This window comes from Rhea americana, unplaced genomic scaffold (assembly GCF_003343005.1).
Source record: "Rhea americana isolate MKP2758 unplaced genomic scaffold, rheAme1 scaffold_381, whole genome shotgun sequence".
Classification (NCBI taxonomy): domain Eukaryota; kingdom Metazoa; phylum Chordata; class Aves; order Rheiformes; family Rheidae; genus Rhea; species Rhea americana.
Genome location: NW_028186514.1, coordinates 166622 through 185474, shown reverse-complemented (window position 1 = coordinate 185474; position 18853 = coordinate 166622). Strand labels below are relative to the sequence as shown.

The following is an 18853-nucleotide window of genomic DNA, read 5'->3' as shown; positions in this document are numbered from 1 at the left end:
TGGTAACCAGTGTCACAAGGGTAGCTAGTTTCCTGGAGTAGGGTCCTGGAGAGCAGTTTCACTTCAAACCCTCCAGCAATGTCAGGTGAACAGACCTTAACGATCCTGCATAGTTTCTTAACATTTCCCTTACTAATTAGGTGAAATCACCTACTATTAACATTTAAATAGGCCTGCTCCCAAGTGTGACAGGAATTTCCCTAGAGCCTAGTATGACAAGAGCCCTGTGAGCTCTATGTTAGTCAAATACATTTACACTTGAAAACACGTAAGTGAAAAGTCATCGGTACAATGTGTGTTGATTATAGTCAAGAGAGGACAGTTAGTTATTGCCTGTCACAGATGGTTTAATAGAATTTTACAAACTTTCAGAATTTTAATTAAACTCATAAATCTAATCCCAGCACAAAAATAAATGAAAGGACACATTGATTTAGTATTTCAGTTCACTTAAATAAACTCCAATTGTTCTTTTCTCTGCACTTCTCAAAAAAGAAGATACTAAGAAGAAAAAAAGAAGTTTCTAAAAGTACAAGGGTTGTGAATTGCAATTTTAATGAAAGCTTTCCTTCTTGCCATACAACCAGCATTATCAAGTAAAGTATTTATGAGGCTGTTCACTTTATAATTTTTAGATGAATATAAATAGATATTTTATAGTTTCCAGATAAAAGCAGACATTTGGGCAAAATACATGATGATAAACACTACATTCATTTACTGCTTTACAAATAGCATTGTTCCTGACCTATTGACAGGTATTCCAAACTGAAATAAGACATCCAGGAATAGGGAATGTCCACGCCCTTTGGGGCTGTTGCACTCTGGTGCAATGAAAAGGCAATTAACTCTTTGAAGCCTAAGGATAATTTCTGTCAACCACTTATCCCATCTCTGGGGTTTCAGTTTGCGTTAGTAATTGGCAGTTCAAACTAGACTCCTGATTCCAAAGTTTTAATTAAATGTAACCATTATATATGGCACTACAGCAAAGCAAAGTGATTAAGACACTGTCAACTCTTTCTCCAAAATCCCTTATGAATGTCATCTCTGAATTCTTGGCTCTCTTCTTCAGGACATCACACATTAGTAATTCCTTTGCAGGCTTAGATTAGTGCTGGTGTAGTGCAAGTATATGGGCTAGGTGCTTCTCGCGTAGCTGGGACGGAGGCTGTCAGTGCTAGTTAACCTGCTGGCTTTTCTTCTTCGCAATGCTCAYGGCAGCTCATCTTAAGGGTGAGGTCCCTGGTGATRCTTGCAGATATTAGCCATATTTTGGGCACGTTTGGAAACTGCTTGCCTCTACTTGGGCAGGGATGAGGGAAGTGGCTTTAATGGTGGCACCTGGGGTACACGGCAGCACAGGGCAAAAAGTTATGGGGCTAACGAACACTTGCTTGTGAATGCTCTTAAAATGTGCCCTTGTATGCATTTATTTTTTTGTCAGGGCTAATTCTTTTGATCTCAGCACCAGGATGGAGTTTGGTGCTGAAAAAGTGCTTTTAACATGCATTTGGCTCTGAACTTAAGCCTGCTTTTAATTGGAACACAGCCAGCCTGCAAGCTGTATGGGCACATCCAGATGTGGAAGGTGACTTAGATGAGCTAAAACAAGCTGTCAGAGCACGGAGTTTGTTACTAGTGCCTACAGGCTGAGTGTATCAACCTATTTATATCTCATGGGGACAGTAAAATCATCCAACTCGGTTTTAACAAGCATWCAGTGGTATGCTCTTTTGGTGTTCTTATAGATGATCGTGATTTTGTTCTATTTCCATGCTGACCGTCTTGTATGTGTTGGGTAGGACTTGCTTTTGTTCAACGGGTTTCTCAGTTCTGCAGATGATCTTTTTAACTAGGCTCTGATATTAGTGTCTTTTAATATTGAGATGAATTGGAAAAATATGTGCTTGTATTTTGTAACATCTCACTTGTAAACTGAAATAAATGAATCCTATTTACTTCAGCTGTATTTTCTATTTTTTAGTCACAGAAGAGAAGAGACGTTTCTAAGGAGCACCCATAGGGCACTGATCTTTCCCAAGATCTGCTCTTGCAGCCCAGAGCAGCACATGCTCCCTCAGTCACAAATTCACAGCACCTGCTTGTTCTGATCCCGACAGAAATCCAAGCCCACTTTTCCATCAGGAATGATGTGACACCATTGCTGCTAGATGTTTTACTTCAATATCATTATTTATCCTCAACATATGTAGATGGTATTGAGCCTATCCAGCTCTTGTGGCATGAGACTGCTCTGTATAAACAGGGAGCGAGGAACATGTCCCAGTTATCCCAGAACTTATTTTTCTGGACTGATCATGCCACAGTTCTGGTCAAATAGTGCAGATTTTCTCACCCATYTGTGATACTAAGTGATTCCAGAGTAGGAAGTATGCTGCATAATCCTACATTTTGGATTCTTCTCTGTTGTCTCCATGGATATAATTGTGATATTTCCACAAAGATCTTCCATTAACTAAGCACAGATGTTACTTGATTCATTAAATATGCTAGGATAGCATAATGTGTGCTATCTCTGTTTATATAATATTTGTTTTAATTTCCTATTTTTACTTTATTTTTCTTCACTATTACTGCAACAGATTTAACAATTGTAATGAATAATAGTTGGTTTTGTGATGAAAAGCAAATATATATCAAAATCAAAATACAAAAATCAATCCCTCTTTTCTTCCCAAAAGAATTTCTGGTGTAGGAAAGAAGATATTTTATTTTCAAAACTGAGAATCAAAGCCTACTGCTTGTAATTTTAATTGTAGTGCAGAAACAAAACAGAGAAAAGGGAATTTAATTGGATTCCACTTTGGATAATGGGGAATGTAATGAGGACAGCAGCTCTTGTGGTATTTTCCTGTAATGAGGAAGTGAAAAGGTCACCCAACAGGGGTGCCTGAATGAGTGATAACTCTTCCTGGTAATGGTCTCTGGGAAAAACTGTGGGGGGGAGAGTGACTGTATTTATTCTGGCAAAGCTGAGACCAGATCTTTTTTTTTTTTTTTTTTTTTTTTTTTTTTTTCCCCTCATAGATTTTTGATGCCCCCAAACAATTAAAATGAGCAAAGGAGATGGTCAATACTTTTGATTTTGTTTGTCACAAATTGAGCAGGGTTATCTGGAAATTATAAATACTGTATATTGCTCCAGGCCATAAGTTCTAAACCAAAACCACATGCAAAGACTTGGAAAATTAAAATGCTGCAGCTGGGTTTAGCCAGCCAAAAACATGGCTGTTGAGCCACTCTCTGAGATTACACAATATGTATTTTTCAACTACTGAAGGATGCATTAAGACATCCTGAGACTATATCAGAGGAATAACTAATTATTAAAGAAAATGTGTGTAAACAAACTACCAATTTTGCAATACTTCAAACAGTCTTCAAAATCATCCAAAATAAAGGATCACACATTGAAAAAAAACACTTAAAGAAAGCAGCTATTTACATGGCTAACAGGAATCAGCTGCAAAGGAACAATCCTAGGCCACAGAAGACTTTATTTGAAATGACCCTGATGATGGCAAAGAGTGATTAAGTTTTGTTAGATCAACTGTTGAAAAATACTAAACAAAACAATGGTATCTTTTATGTCAGTTTATCTACATGGAAGGCAAACAATTATTACAATTAGTGCTTGAAATAGAACACTGAATTTCCGAGAAATGTGTGTAATATCAAAAATGTGCAATAAAGTGGAAAAACCCTACCCTTCTTTCTAAATTTAGTATAAATGCCTTTATTTTGAACCTCTGCAGTGAGATACAACAGTCATCATTATCAAATCAAGGAGACTTTATGGCTGCATCTAGCTGGTGAGAAACACCACAGGGGCAAGCAAGAGCACTGGGCCATCGCTGACTGATGGTATTAACCGTTGTTGTACTCCCTGGTACCAGTTTAGCCTGTGCCAGCAGGCATGGGTCAGGATYTGGTCACAGCCAGAGCTGGGTGCCCTACCCAAGTCACAGCATGGATGCAACTGGATCAGGTCTGACTCCCACAGCTTAYGTGATGCCCCACAACTCTTCCATCAGATTTTGCCGTGACTGTCCTGTGTGCTTTCACAACCCATTCTTAGGTGTGCAACTCATCCTCATGGGTATGTTGGCCAAGGACAATGCCATGTGGCCAGGCTGTGACACATGGTTTCAGGGCTAGAAAACAGTCCCTGGCTCGTGCTCTATTTATCAGCATAGACACAGCCAACGTTACTTCATTGTAAGCTTTTCCTCTCTTCCCATAAACGTTTCTTCAAACAGAGCTAATTAGAGACTTGTGCATTCACAAGCGCATAGTAATGTCCTTCCATCGCCAGCAGCTGGCTGTGAGTGCCCTGCTCCACCACCCTGCCGTTATGAATCACCGCAATGATGTCTGCTGTCTGCACAGTCGTCAGGCGGTGAGCAATGACGATGCAGGTTCGACCTTGCCGGGCGTTATCCAGAGCTTTCTGGACGATCTGCACACAGATGTAAATAAAGTGCTGTTATCACCTAGAAATCTCATTTGTCATAGGAACAACATTCGATTTTGTATTATTGGTTATCACTTGTTTGTCTTCCATAGGTATATGAGTCAATACATGTATGAGACACCATTACTCAACGCAGTGGCTCACTGAGGTCAATAAGACTGATCATATGAGCATGAGTCACTTGAGAACTGGGTTCTTGGGCATCCAGTTTGGGTCAGAACACCAGTTCAGTATTTATCATCAAATACAGCTAATAAAAAGATATCTGAGGAGCATCAACTCTCCATGGTGTGTATTAACTAAAGTGGTAGTTTTTGTTTGTTTTTAAATACKTAATACATACACACTGTTTCCTAGTGTTTTTAAATTCAAAGATTGTAATTGGAAAAGCTACAGTGATACACCTGCCTGGTTTCTATGTTTCAATTGATTCTAAATTTTGTTTTAGAGAGAGCAACTAACCATGCACATAGCCATAAATACTCTGCATAATAATCATCACTCACCTTTTCACTTTCTGTGTCAAGTGCAGAAGTAGCTTCATCTAGAAGCAGAACAGCAGGCTTACGAACCAGAGCACGGGCAATTGCTATTCTTTGTTTCTGACCTCCAGAAAGCTGTGTTCCTTTCTCACCCACTCGGGTATTATATTTCTGGGTATTAATATGAAAAAAAAATGAAAGTCTATGAATACTCTCTATGAAGAAAGGTTAGAAAAGTAAAGCTTAATACTTGGCTAAAAAGATGATTAGGTATTTCCATCTTGAAAGAYGGATGAAAAAAAAAGAATAGCACAAGTGTTTTTAATAAAGCTAAGGCTTTATAAACACTTTTTATATAAATGCTTATATATATATGCAGCCATTCATATTGATATCTGCACTGAAAATTTACTTCCCTGAAGAGTAGAATAGYTCTTGAATGGTACCACTAGTGATATAGTTTTCTACAGACATCTGTCCATGACCATATGATCACTACAGTAACTGTAGATTTAATATTTTTTGAAGTCTACACAAAGAACTTGATCCTAGGTTTCTTGTGTATAGTAAAAATATATATATATATAAATGAAAAACTCTCAAAAAACAAAATCTCAAACCCTCTTTGAATGCATTTTCAAATATCAGTAGTAATGAAAGTGAAAAAAATTTTCAGCAGCATTGCATCTTTTTCAGTTGTCGGGAACTTTAGTGAAAACCAAATATTAAAGCATTTTTACTGCTTCCTGTTAGAATGCCTTGTCATTCATTTATCTGCACGTCTTACTTTTTAAGAAACACTCTCTATGCTTGCCCACCCAATTAAAATTAGTTTTACTGAAATATTTTAGTATAATTCACCTTTCTTTGAGAGTAACTTGAGAAGCTGCAGCCAGAAAAAGAGAAAAAAAATAAAAAAGGAAGTGCATGTATATAATAGAATGTCCTCCTACTTATTTTTTCCTCATATTCTGCTTTGGACACACTATTAACTTGTGTCTTTTTTGAATGACCTAACAAGGATTTTAAACTTAAACACACTGACTGACATGTTTAAAGAGCAATTCTATATTGTTCTCCTTAAAGGAAACAAAAATGTTCTTTTTCATTTTATATTTGTAAATGATTTCTCCATGTCATTCCAAGTATCTACTGTCACTCTGAATGGAAGATCACCATCTCTTACCTCTGGCAGTTTTTCAATGAAGGCATGAATATTTGCTGCTTTAGCTGCTTCTTCAATTTCCTCCTGACTTACAACCCTACTGTTGTCTCCATATTGAATATTTTCAGCGATGCTGCAGTCAAATAAAATGGGCTCCTGTGACACGAGACCCAGTCTGGACCTTAGCCATTGTAAATGCAAAGTCTTGGTATCAAATCCATCTGCAAACTAGAAAAAGCAACAGAAAAATGATGCCAAGTTGAGCAAAGAGCTCATCCACACATACACAGTGTAAACAGGAAACACCAATTGTAACAGGAAACCTGGTACGTATTAGATTCCCAGCTGAAATAAAGCAAATTTCTCATAAAAAGTGGAACTGAACCAACACTATGGATAAATATTTCCTTTCATTAGTTTTTAATTTTGTATGTGTTTCACTTTTGTTTCCCAGCAGASAGAAATGTGGAGTGCAAATCACTGTTCCTACAGTTCTCCCAACCTCACTGCACACAAGAAGTACCAGGAACCCCATGGGAAAGCATATTCCTTAGGATGATGAACACACCAACAAATATTCTCTGCTGTGAGTTAAAACTCAACCTTAAAATCTCCGAGGAGATGTCGCTGGACCTCCTATAACCACTCCTGAGGATTGCAACACGGAGTTCATTGCATCCCTCTGACAGTGACACAGTAATATCCCCACGGGATTACGTTCATATCATCTGAGGCATATATTGATGTCTCTAATATGAGAATTCAGATTAATGAGATGGTTTACTGATAAGTAAGTATGATAAGCATTATGGTCCTGTGCAAGCAGGCTGTGAACTGCTTTGGGGAGGCAATGCCATCTGCCTTCTTCATTCTTTCCCCTGGAGGGATCAACTCCTTGAGCCAGATTATCATGTAAACGTGTGTGCCATTGCTGGCATGCAAGGCAAATGCATGTGGGCAGGCAATGACAAGGGTTTTAAGATTAGCTCCAGGGGGGCTACAACCTCAGTAATCCACACTTCTAACACAGAGGCATCTCTGGAGACATTGCCAGGATCATTGAAGGTCTCTGAAATACCTGAACAACAAAGAGCTCTATAGATTTAACTGTTATTAATAACCATACAAATCTTTTCTTACCACTTGTCCTTCCACAGGGTCATAAAATCTCTCTAAGAGCTGAATGGATGTGCTTTTGCCACAGCCACTGCTTCCTACTAAGGCCAGAGTCTGTCCTTTATTAACCTTCATGTTGAGTCCTTGCAAAACTTGAACTTCTGGTCTTGATGGATACACAAAATGGATGTTTCTGAATTCAATGTTGCCTTCAAAATTACTCTGAAAGCAATAGAAAGTTCATGTACTTACATTAATATTTATTTGCTTTAAATGAGAAAAAGAACAGTTGTAAGCCTTAAGTATGAGAATTGACAAAGACATTTGGGATGGTGTTTTCAAAACTGTTGTTGATGTTTTTCTCCTTTTTAATTACAGATTGGATTGAGTGTAATATTGTTATTTATGGGGTGATCTGCAGATATAAATAGCTAGAACCTTCTGGAGAAATCACTTTCTGCATTTCTGTCTCTCTCCTACTTCATTTTACTTCAGCTTTGAAAAGAGTACTTAACATTTTTCATTTGGGCTACTTATATTTGAAATTGAGGCATTTTTATTCTTGGTATAATATAAGGAACTTTTACTTTATTGATTTCACATTCCAGGTACAATCTGAGTATCTAATATACAGAATGAATATACCACCCTATCAAGATCAGATTTTAAAATAATAGACATAAGTTATTTGGTTAGTAATTTAGAGGCATCCAGGACAAGCTGTGTTTTAAAGAGCAATTATAGTTGCTGCTTAGCCATTCTGCATCAGCATGATTGGAAGAAATGCATTAAGACAATTGTGTGTCCTACTGTTTGGGGTATGAGACAGCCCACGCACATACTAGCAGCACTGCTAGTACAGTGCGATCACAGCAGCTAAAGATCTGATTTAATGGACTTAAATCTTTGCTCTGCTAATGTCACGGGTATCCATGGCATTTGAGCTGGCCTGCACTAGAAATAYTTTAACTCAAATCTTACTTTATCAAAGGACATTCTACCAAATCTTTCAAAGTCTGTGCCTGAGGGCCCTAGTTCAAGAAAATACATGAGCATGCATGTAATATTAAAGGCTGAATAGCTTGCATATAAGCTTAAAGTTATAGAAACTTYCTGAGTTGGGGCTTCTTAGAGGGAAGGTTCATTTTGAACTAGATGTGCAAATGTAATCCTTCTAATCCATCAAATTTCCATACGAAATGCATTTGGTTTACAAGTGCCAAGATCAGTTTCCCTCCTGACAAAATTGGCTTAGAGGTGAGAGGATTGCTTTTGTTTGTTTGTTAGTTTGTTTTTGTTTTAAACAGAGATTCTTCATTAGGTTAATTTTGACTCTATAAGAGCTCATTTTTACTTGAATAAGTTTCCACTATTCTGAGACAATGGATTTTGGCAAAACTGTTCTGTCTCTGAAGGAACTAGTCTACACCTCTTAGACAAGAGTACTTTTATCACTTTTTTTTTGTTGTTTTATATCTCTTGTATACCCTCTTCAAAGCCAATATGGCTGTGAGTGTAATGGAGTTTGTTTTTTCCTCAGAGCAGAATTATTCACTTCTGACTGAAATACTGAAATAATAAAATGAGCCATTAAAAAAAAAAAAAAAAAGACAAGGCAGTACCAGTACTTTGCAGTGTCTTTCTTTTGTGACATCTAAAAGAATATGAAACTATGTGAATACAGTTCTGGGCAATAAAGCATTACTAATTAATTTGCTTTAAGTTTTTTCTGAGAAACCTTACCATTTTTTCACCTTCTTCACTGTAACTGTCAATTAGAGGTTTTCTGTCCAAAAGTTGAAAGATTCTTTGAGCTGAAATTTTAGCTTTGCCATAATCTGGTGCCAGGGAAGCAGACTGACCAACATTCATAGCTGCAAATACGACTGAAGAAAAAACTCTAAAAGTGAAAGAAAGAGCATCACTCATTTCAAGTGAAACAATATATTATTTTCCTCATTTATAAAATACATCTCAAAATAAAAAGTTTCCTGTATCTTCAGACTGTGACATTTCTAGCGCTCCTCTCTCAGAAATATTTTGTACAGTATTAGAACTTGCTGTTTGTTCCTCTAAGTACTTTATAGATAAGTAACGTGATGTCACTTCTCTGTGCAAAATCCTCTGCCTGGAAGAAATGCCAAATAGTGAAAGTTTCTCCACAATAAATGCACTCTGCATGGCAACACACTTGCTGCTTCCCTGCCTGAATATGCAGCTTTCCCAGAAACAGCCCTTCTGCCCAAACTGAACTCCCAACCAGAGTGCGGGTTCCTGAATCTCTACGCCCTGTTAGTTCCGTGATTAGATTAAACAATTACCATGCATTGAAGCCACTATCCCATGTATCAATCTTTACCTTCATAAAATATACTCACATTAATACATTTTCAAAGTTGCTCATGCAGTGGGCAATAAGCCATGCCCCAAATCTGAAGACTGCTGCATTAATAAAGTAGTTCGCGCACTGAGCTACTCCATAGGTAAATCCATAGAAAGGGGCTTTTTTCAGAGAATCTCTGATAAAAGAAGAGACTTTCTATAATAAATAATAAAAACTCAATCTAATAATAAATAATAAGAACTTGTATTGGGTGTAATAAGAGCAGACACTGGCTGAAGGGTGGCCAGATTTCTGGGTTAAAAAGTTCAAGCGAAACAGCTCACTCCYCAAAACACAGAACATGCATGCACTCACAGAAAAAAAAACTGCCTGACCCTAAGAGCTCCCTGTATGGTGACCTGGAAGTGCCCTAAGGACAGAAAATTATAGCAGTGAGAACTTTCATCCTCTGTTTTGTTATCTTGAATCTCTTCCTCCATCTCTTCTAAGGCAGGGCAGGTCACTGGAGCAGTTAAAAAAACATTTTAATAACTGCTACATATGACCCATCTGACTAAGAAAAGAGAGAGGCTTCAGCCCTGCCTAAGAGCTGCCTGAGGGCTTCTGCCAGGTCTTTGTCTTCTCCTCTGAGCAGAGCTCTCTCATCCCCAAGCTGGAGCAGGGACATTACGCTGGGTATTCCTGCTGGGACTTAGAATTAGCCTCTCTCAATCCATCTTTCCGGAGAAGTTTCATTCTGTGTAGATAACTGACTACACGCTGAATCAGAGTTAAGAGAACTGGCTTTGCCCTCATGGTTTAGGACGATCTGAGGAAACAGAAGTCTCCTTACTAGTCCAAGTTGTAAATCAGGAACCTTTGACATCCAGGCAAGCATCCAGGTCATATCCTGGATATTGCTAGTTCACCCAATATTAAATTTTAATGTTGTTTTGGCTGAGAACAGATTATACAATGCCTTATTTTCAATCCCTTCTGTTTCCTCCCTAGGGAGGAAAGAAACAAATCATATTTTAGACTATTTTGTTTAAACAATATGGGATTAGAAAAAAATGATGTTTATGGTTATTGGAATGAGGTTCACCTGAGACAAAGATGTCAGTTGAGATGTAGCAGGCCAARCAAGGCAAACATGAAATTTGTTTCAAGGTTTCAAGGTCATATGTTTGGAATAAAACTGGTTTGAAGGGTGTGGTACAGCAGTTACTGTCAGTTCCTAAGTTATATCATTTTATTCCATGATATATAGTATACACTATACTAAAACAGAGTGAACTGATGTCTGATATTTTATGTATACATAAGCAAACACARTATTCTGTAACATACATGGAGAATACAGTATATGAAGTGCTTGTATAATGAAAAGGCAAGTCATGCAAATGCCATTTTTCATTCTACAAACATCTAAGCAAGTACTTTAAAACACACAAAGTAAACAAATTTCAGACTTATTAAAAAAGCTATTGGTATCCTTCCCAATCATGTAGGTATTGGATAATTTACAAGACATGTATTTATAACAAATCCGGAAGATTCAATAGGTACAAAAAAGAATTATCAAAGAAAAAAAATCCCACCTATATGGATCATTCAAACTTGCAATGTATCTTTCATAAAACGCATCTTCCTTGGTCAGTGAAGCTACAGTTCTTATATTTTCAACTGATTCTGTTGAAATCTAAATTGAGAGATAAAAGGGATAAGAGGTAACCCCTTGTAACTGGAATCTGCAATGCATTTCTTAAAYGTTTCTCTTCTCTAACTTCTATTATTTTGAATCGGAAACTCATTACTTCAGAAGAGAGACTGAGGTCTATTAGCAGGTGTGTTGCACAGAGCATTGAAGTTATTCACCCCAGCATTACAAAGCAAGGTGAGGGTGAAGTTGACAACGTATTCCAGTTCTGAACCTCGGGTTAGGACACAGGGAACATCGCACCTGTCCCATAGGTTGCTGTCCCTGTGAATTAAGCCCAATTTAATGCCGTGGACTACCCTTGTGTCCCAGAAGAGCATTATCAAGTAAATGAAGGCACCATGCTTCAGCTCCAGAGCGTGCTCCTGGTTCRCACGTTATGATGGAAGCTGAAAATGGCCACGTCAGGGCTTGGCCCCGCTACACGCCKGACTGCAGCATGGAGCAGGGTGGAGCTACACCACTTGCACGAGGCCCAAAGYGCACCAGCACTCGAGTTGCTGCCGTTTTAGCTGTCCCTCCTCTCTATAGAAACCTGGTATGGAAGCTTTCAAATGCACTTTTATAGTCCAATTTACAGATGTTTTGTGTTATCGATGTTTTGCTTTTCCTGGGGATATATAAACATTCCCTTCTTCCCCCACCCTGTCCTTTCCTCTCCCCCTTTTATTTATCTTGGATAATTGAGTCTGCTGTAAGAGAGCTACAATGTTGTCCTTAAAAATGATCTCACACCATAACCCTGCAGTTAAAATTGGAGAACTTACTCTTCCAGCCTCTTCCAAAGCTTTTTGATCTTTTGCTGCATGACCAGACATAGAGCGAATGCTTATTGCATTTGTAGCAATAACGAAAGGAATGCAGGCCAGGATAAGCAAAGTTAACTGCCAGCCATATACAAAAGCAATAATGATGGCAGTCAGAAGGGTACAGACAGTCATAGTCATCAGTCCAAGTCGAGTTCCAGTTGCCTAAGAAAACCCCAGAAACACCCAAACATCCATCATTAGTTTTCTTTTYGTTAATTATTTTGTTAATTATTATAATTTCATTATTTGAAATTACTGTTTACTGAAGGCCAGAATTTCATCTGGAAAACGTAATCATGCATGGTCATGACAATAGACATACACTTAAGTAACTGTTCTTAGACATTTCTGCTATCTGTCAGCATTCAGACCTTCAAGTAAGGTTAAAGAAGCCTAAAAAGTTGGTAACAGCAGACGTCTAATTGAATATATACCTGGACTTCCTTTGCTACCCAAGGCACAGGAAGAAGCCTGTGGCCATGTTGATCAGCAATACTGTCCTGGGGCTCTTTGTTTTGGGGCAGCTTGGCTGTCACGAACCCAGCAGCAGGTGAGGAGGGCTTCATGCTCACGACAGCTGTCCAGCGACCTTTCCCACTAATGCTAATGGAAACTACTCATCCTCAGGTTCTCACACAGCTGCATCTAGGACTGGGTGCTCAGAAGAACCTTGATCCCACCCTGCAGAAATGCTTCATCTCAGCAGAGCTACCATGTGGGAAAGGTGAGTGCACACTGAATAACTGTCTCCTCCCTGCTTGTATAAACTTTTTGTCATCAGCTTCTAAAACAAGAGATGATTGGCATCCAGGATGCAGGTGCTCTTTCAGGACTGCAGAAGAAAAAGACCTGCAAAAAGCCCYGTGGAAATAAATAGTCCATCTTCCAAAATTTGTTTTAGTGGAAAAAATGAAAATCTGTGTGTGATGTGAATTTCTTCCCTTTTTTTGCCAAAGATTTCCCTGCCCTGAAAAGACATTTCTTGTTCAACACAATTTAAAACAGTAATAACTAAATCAATGCCAAGGTGAATTGCTGCCATATGTTTTAGGAGCTGCTCATAAACGTGATCTGGAAACTTCACCCAGCATGAGGCAGGGCACTTACCTACTGACACTTTATAGCACTGCAGAGAATGCAACAGCTTTGGAGAGCATTTCCTGCCCTAAGTTTGCTTTTACAAACAAGGAACCCTCTCTGCACCTCTCCATTCTACTTGTGTCCTAACAGGGTTATATAGTTTGATAACACTGAAACAAAATGGAATTTTAAAAGATTCAAATGACTAAGTTCTGTCAAAGATTATTTTCCTGGTATTGATACATAAGGAGGAGTGATGAACAAAATCTACCTGAGGCTGAAAAATGTAGATTTTTGGTTTACAAGTTTGAAAGAAACTGAAAAAGTCCTCTTAAAACAAACCAGTAAACTTTTTTTCCCCTATGAATCCTGCAGTGATTTTATTTTATTTTTTTGTGAGGAGAAGGGGAAGAACAGAGAGGCTTTTTGCTTTTCTTTTTTCTTTCTTTTTTCTTTTTTTTCCCCAGTCTGGCAGATTTTCAAGAACTGCTGATGAGGTGAGGAGTAGGTGGAATTCTGAAAAACTTGCCATATTCTCCTGGTGGGTTTACAGTGGCCACCTCTCTCATGCCAGTGCCTTGAGTCATCCCATCCCTTGGGCATCATCTTCTCTAGGGCTCTTTATTAATAACAAGTCATTTCTTCCTGTTTGGCCTGCTTGTGTGAAAAGTACGTTTGATGGGGATGGGAAGAATCCTGTTCATTAAGGTTTATAAGGAGCTGCATTTTCTGCAAGCGTAACCTCTTCATGTCACTCAATGGAGGCTCTAGAGGCACTCTGAAGTCTTCACTCTAYCGTTGGGTGTAAAACTGGGTTCTACTGATTCTTGTCCCCAGCACATATACAGATTTCATTTTGTATGGTGAAATAGTTCATAGCTGTCATTATATACTTAGCTTAAAGACTTGCAGCAAGGGAATGAAAGGTATATGAACATCTGCTGAATTTTTGATAGTCCTCATAAATTATCAGCTGGGAAGCCATTTCCAAGACGTCAACAGCATGCTATTTAAATGCATCTCCAAGTCTGTGGGGTAGATTTATTACCTTKTTTTCTGAAATAATCTCAGTGTCCCTTGCCAATTGCAATCAATATTTGTAAGAAAAATATGAAAACATAAAGATAAAAAAAGAATCTGCATACCCCTTTGACTTGGGAAGCGTCTGTAGCAAGCCGGGTTAACAGAATACCAACAGCATTTTTTTGATCATCGTACCATCCAATCTCCTGCAAGAGAAGATGCATTTACTAATCTTTTGTTTCAAAAAATTATATATTCTTCTTATATTTCATTTTTATCAGGATCATTAGTAAAATGAACAAATACTTCCAGTTCATCTAGCATATGAGGAAATGGCAGTGACTTCACTGCCAGCACTAACTGCAATAAGCTACAATAGTCTTCTTCTGTAGTAAATATCTTCCAAGTAAACTAAAACAAAAAACTTAAAGAGTGGTATTCTGCTCTGAACATGTAATTGTTCACAAACAATGTGCTGTCACAGCTGCAATGTTCTTTAGAATGTATCTATTCAAAAATTCTTGTTATAAACCCCATTTATTCCTTCGGCCTGAAGAAAGGTAAGTCTTTTCTTCTTACAGCAGTTACCTACTCCATTAACTATAGAGGAGCAATTTCTGATCTATAGTTGTCCATACAGAACGGAAACAGGCCCTTTTACCTCCAAAAGGTTATAGGAATTATTTTCTAAAATCACTTATAATATTTTCCCTTCTAGGCCCTTTCAGATGTTTCCATGAATATACAGGTCCTTGCCAATTTTTCTCAGTGGCTGCATGGGGTGCCAAGTTATTCACCCTCAAAACTCCTATGTAAGTAACAATCATTTGTTTAAAATTTCATGAATCCATTAACAGAAAGGGTTAAATTTAAGAACTTTTCTCACAAATAATTCTTGATGCAATAGTGCAATTTGATTTCTTTAAAAAAGTTACCAGTTTGTTTGGACTGTAATATATAGATTTAAACTTGAACAGCTAAACAGATTAGACTTAAATCTATGTGCAAGTGCAGATTAATTTTACATGGTCCTCCCTGAAGCTCTCTTTGTTCACCCAGGTTCTTGTCAAACGTGCATGTTAGCATGTCAGAAATGTGCACATGTGCAATGATACTCCTTCAAATTTAGACTATTTTCAGTAGCAGCACTGGGCTAAATTGCCCATGAGATAGGAGACTTCCACAAAAACAGTATTCTTTTCTAAGCCGTTGGTAGAAAAGACAGCTTTTTGTTTGTCTTTTCTCCAGACCACACAACTGAAACTAAACATATATCTTGTAAGAGTCTGAAAAAGCCATCTGGCTCTCATGAAATTCTAGCTGCATAACTCATACCTGCTGAAGCAATGCTCTGAAGGACAAAGAACGCAGTCTCATTGTCAGTATTTCCCCAGACTTTCCAAACATAAATCCCTGTGTGTGGAAGGGAGTAGAGAGAAACAGTCACATTTTATACACTGAGCTAAAGCAACAGATTAGAAAAATCACACCATAAAAGCAATGACACCAAGAAATCTCTTGCAATCCTCTGTGTATTTGTAAAACTTGGAAAAGCTGCTATTCACATTCCTGGAGCCCAAAACTCTGTTTTCCCACAGAAAAGGAGCAACATGGCAAAGAAAGTAGGAGCTTTGTTGTAATGTCTTTTTCACACGCCTCAACAATGTCAAAAGATAAACCAACCACAAGACCCAATCCRCTGTTGGCCATCCTACTCAGATTGCTACCAGAGGTGTCCACCAGCACCMGTCATGCCAATGGATTTGGGGATATAGGCATCAATGTACAATAACCATTTCCTGAAAGCTACGGAAATAGGAGGATGGAAAATTGTGGACTTTGTTGGAAGATATGAAAAAGACCATCTGCACGTCTCTATTCAGTGCCAGCCATTCACCAACTTTCCTTGGAAAAAGTCTATAGACTATCAGTGGGACATGTAAGTTTGAACTACAGCTTTTATGGCCAGGCCCTCAGCTTTGATTTCAGTCATGTTGAATTCACCRTCATCTTCAATGGAGCCATGCTTTTTTAAAGACATATCTTCTGCTTRCTTAGATTTAAGTAAACACATAGATAAATCACATACGTCAGAAAGAACCCTGGCGCTTATACATGGTTTTGTAAGGCCCGTCTTGCTCCTTAAGCTGAACTGATAGCAATTATACCTGCAGCTTGGTGGGGAGTTATGGACTTTTTAGCATTTTGGTTACRCTTACTTGGATTATGTATGCGGCTAGGGTAATCACTCCAAGTAAAAGAAACATTAGACAAAGCACCAAAGTTTTGTTATTCTTTTTTTCTGGATCTGTTTCTTGGAAAGCCTGTATAAGAAAAAAAACACAAAAATTAGCACATAGTGATTGCCAGTTACATAAACCAAACTTCTTCTCAAGAAACTATTCTATTGCAGTTTCTTGTATTTGTCTCCAGCATCCTGAGCTCAGTCTGCACTCAGCTCACTGCTGTGGGCCAGAAGGAAGTTCAGTTTTCCATTTAACCTACATTGTRTTGACGTTCCTCCACCTCCAACTATTTGTCATTTCCTCTGCTGATTAGCTGCAATTCCGTGGTGACTCTGCCTCTAGACAGTAAGTTCACTGGGTTTTATCTATTTTACTTTGGAACCTGTCTCTACCAGACAAATCCATATCCCTTTGAGCTGCTTGGAAATCCTGTCACGTTCTTTCAAGTTTTCCCTCTARTCTCCTTTCTTTTTCTGGATGATACCCCATCATCCTACTTCAGCACCATGGTATAGGAACTGTTTGGTACAGGAACCCCACAGGAGACTCCTCATCCCTTGCGGGAGGGTGATGTGGGAAACAAAGGAGCAACTGTTTATGAAGTCCAATAGTTMTGAATGGCACTGACAACACAAGGCATCTTGAAAGACTTTTAAGATTTAATACACAAAAGCTCTAGGGCAAGTATAGGCAAGTAGCACATTCACTTTGGTTCACGTGGTGTATTTTTAAGACTAACCTGAGGACTAGAAGAAAATTATTTGCTTTATATRAGGTATGAGGATGGAAAATAGACAAAATATTTCAACTTGAGAGAAATTCTGATCCAGACCGTCTGGACTGATGAAAAGACCCTAGCCTTCAGGCTGCAGAGATCGACATCTTCCCCATATCTTCATGTAATTCTGTTGTCTAAACATAGGCATCTAGTGGCCTTCTATATGCTGTAGGATGTCTGAGACACCTGAAGGGAGCTAATGGGGGCTACATTTACCTGAGTAGAGTACATTTACACCACCCAGAGTCTCCCATGGAGAGAATTGSCTGGGATGAAGGAAGCTCAGGAATCCAATGTCCATTTGCAGAACTTACCGCRATGATTTTTCCAAATATAACTGCAAATGCAGGATGGACTCCACCTAAGATGGCAGCAGAAATCACTCCTAGCACTACATACAGCCATTCAGGTTTGTTTAGAGCCAGGATTCTGGAGTATGACACAGCAGGGAGATTTTCTTCCTAGAAGAAAGGGAAATTTGTAATTTGTCCTCAGAAAGCTGCAGAACACAAAAATCCCCATAGAGGAGGACTTAATTGGGCACTGAGTAGTGAACTGTATTAGTAAACTGCTGAAAGCCCTCTATGTGCTCTCTGAATGAGCAAACATGCTGGAGATCTGCAGCTTTGCTGTTTCATATCCTAGGACTTCAATTACACTGTACAAATCCGGAGACAAAAATATAAAGGGCTAAGTCATGAGGGGAGAAGGGTCAGTACAGCTCATTGAAAGTCAGATAGGACTGGTCATCATGAATGGCAACTTTAACACTCAAATCATTATAAAGATCTCACTGTCTAGAGCAGAGAAAAGATCTAGTTCAGCTTCAGCTAAATGCTAGTGAGTTGGCAGTAATACAACTGGGTATAGATGTCTTTTTCTTTTACAAAATGCAGCCTATGTATCATTATCAGAAGCATTAAACAGGCATATGTAACAGTGATTTAGCCCGCATCTACTCTGAAAATACACAAATACTCTGTTGTGTTTTACTGATTTACTCATATGTTTATGCCTCCACTGGTCTGGAAAAGCAAAAAATGAAAACACTGGAAATGAGACAAAATATTAGATGGGATTATTGCTTCTGCCTCCTGGCTATCTTATCCTGTGATTCAGAGGCATCGAGCRGTTGAGCTTCAACCATAAAAGTGAGTTGAACTTTTTGAAATAAAAAATTACAAAAGCTAGATGCTTCATTTCGTAATTTTTTTGCCAATGTGATGAGTACTAAGCCATGAGTACGTACACTCACTTCCTCTAAGATCTTAAGCTTGAATATAGTAATAATAAACACATAAAAAGTACGTTTTAAAGTCACACATTTCTGTGATAATACAAATAGATCCATCCTGTGTACTGTTTGCATCGTGTATTAGCTGGAAACCATATTCTAGTGAAAAGAGACATAGATAAATACAAAGCACACCATGGCTTCCAAAAGTATGCTAAATAATCAGATGCTGTACTACAGATGAAATCCCAATTTCCATAGATTTCAAAGGATCCAGGTTTTTACTTCAGAATATGTATTTTATTTCTTCACATTGAAGGTCCTGAAGTCAGATTAAAATAATAATAAAAAAAATTGGCAACTCTTTTGCCAGCACATT

The 18853-nt window shown here is 38.3% G+C and overlaps 1 protein-coding gene across 1 annotated transcript in view; it reads right to left on the bottom strand.

Annotated features, from left to right (window-relative positions):
• Window positions 1–4285: 4285 nt before the first annotated feature.
• The window catches only part of LOC146591214 (ATP-dependent translocase ABCB1-like), a 33761-nt gene continuing 19193 nt past the window's right edge, over window positions 4286–18853 (bottom strand). The window contains exons 17-28 of the mRNA XM_085313260.1: window positions 17555–17701; window positions 16436–16540; window positions 15552–15629; window positions 14339–14422; window positions 12072–12275; window positions 11186–11286; window positions 9640–9780; window positions 9005–9161; window positions 7286–7483; window positions 6167–6373; window positions 5005–5151; window positions 4286–4483 (exon numbers count right to left, since the gene is read on the bottom strand). Of these exons, the coding sequence (XP_085169386.1) occupies window positions 4286–4483; window positions 5005–5151; window positions 6167–6373; window positions 7286–7483; window positions 9005–9161; window positions 9640–9780; window positions 11186–11286; window positions 12072–12275; window positions 14339–14422; window positions 15552–15629; window positions 16436–16540; window positions 17555–17701 (1767 nt within the window). The remainder of the gene's footprint in view (window positions 4484–5004; window positions 5152–6166; window positions 6374–7285; window positions 7484–9004; window positions 9162–9639; window positions 9781–11185; window positions 11287–12071; window positions 12276–14338; window positions 14423–15551; window positions 15630–16435; window positions 16541–17554; window positions 17702–18853) is intronic.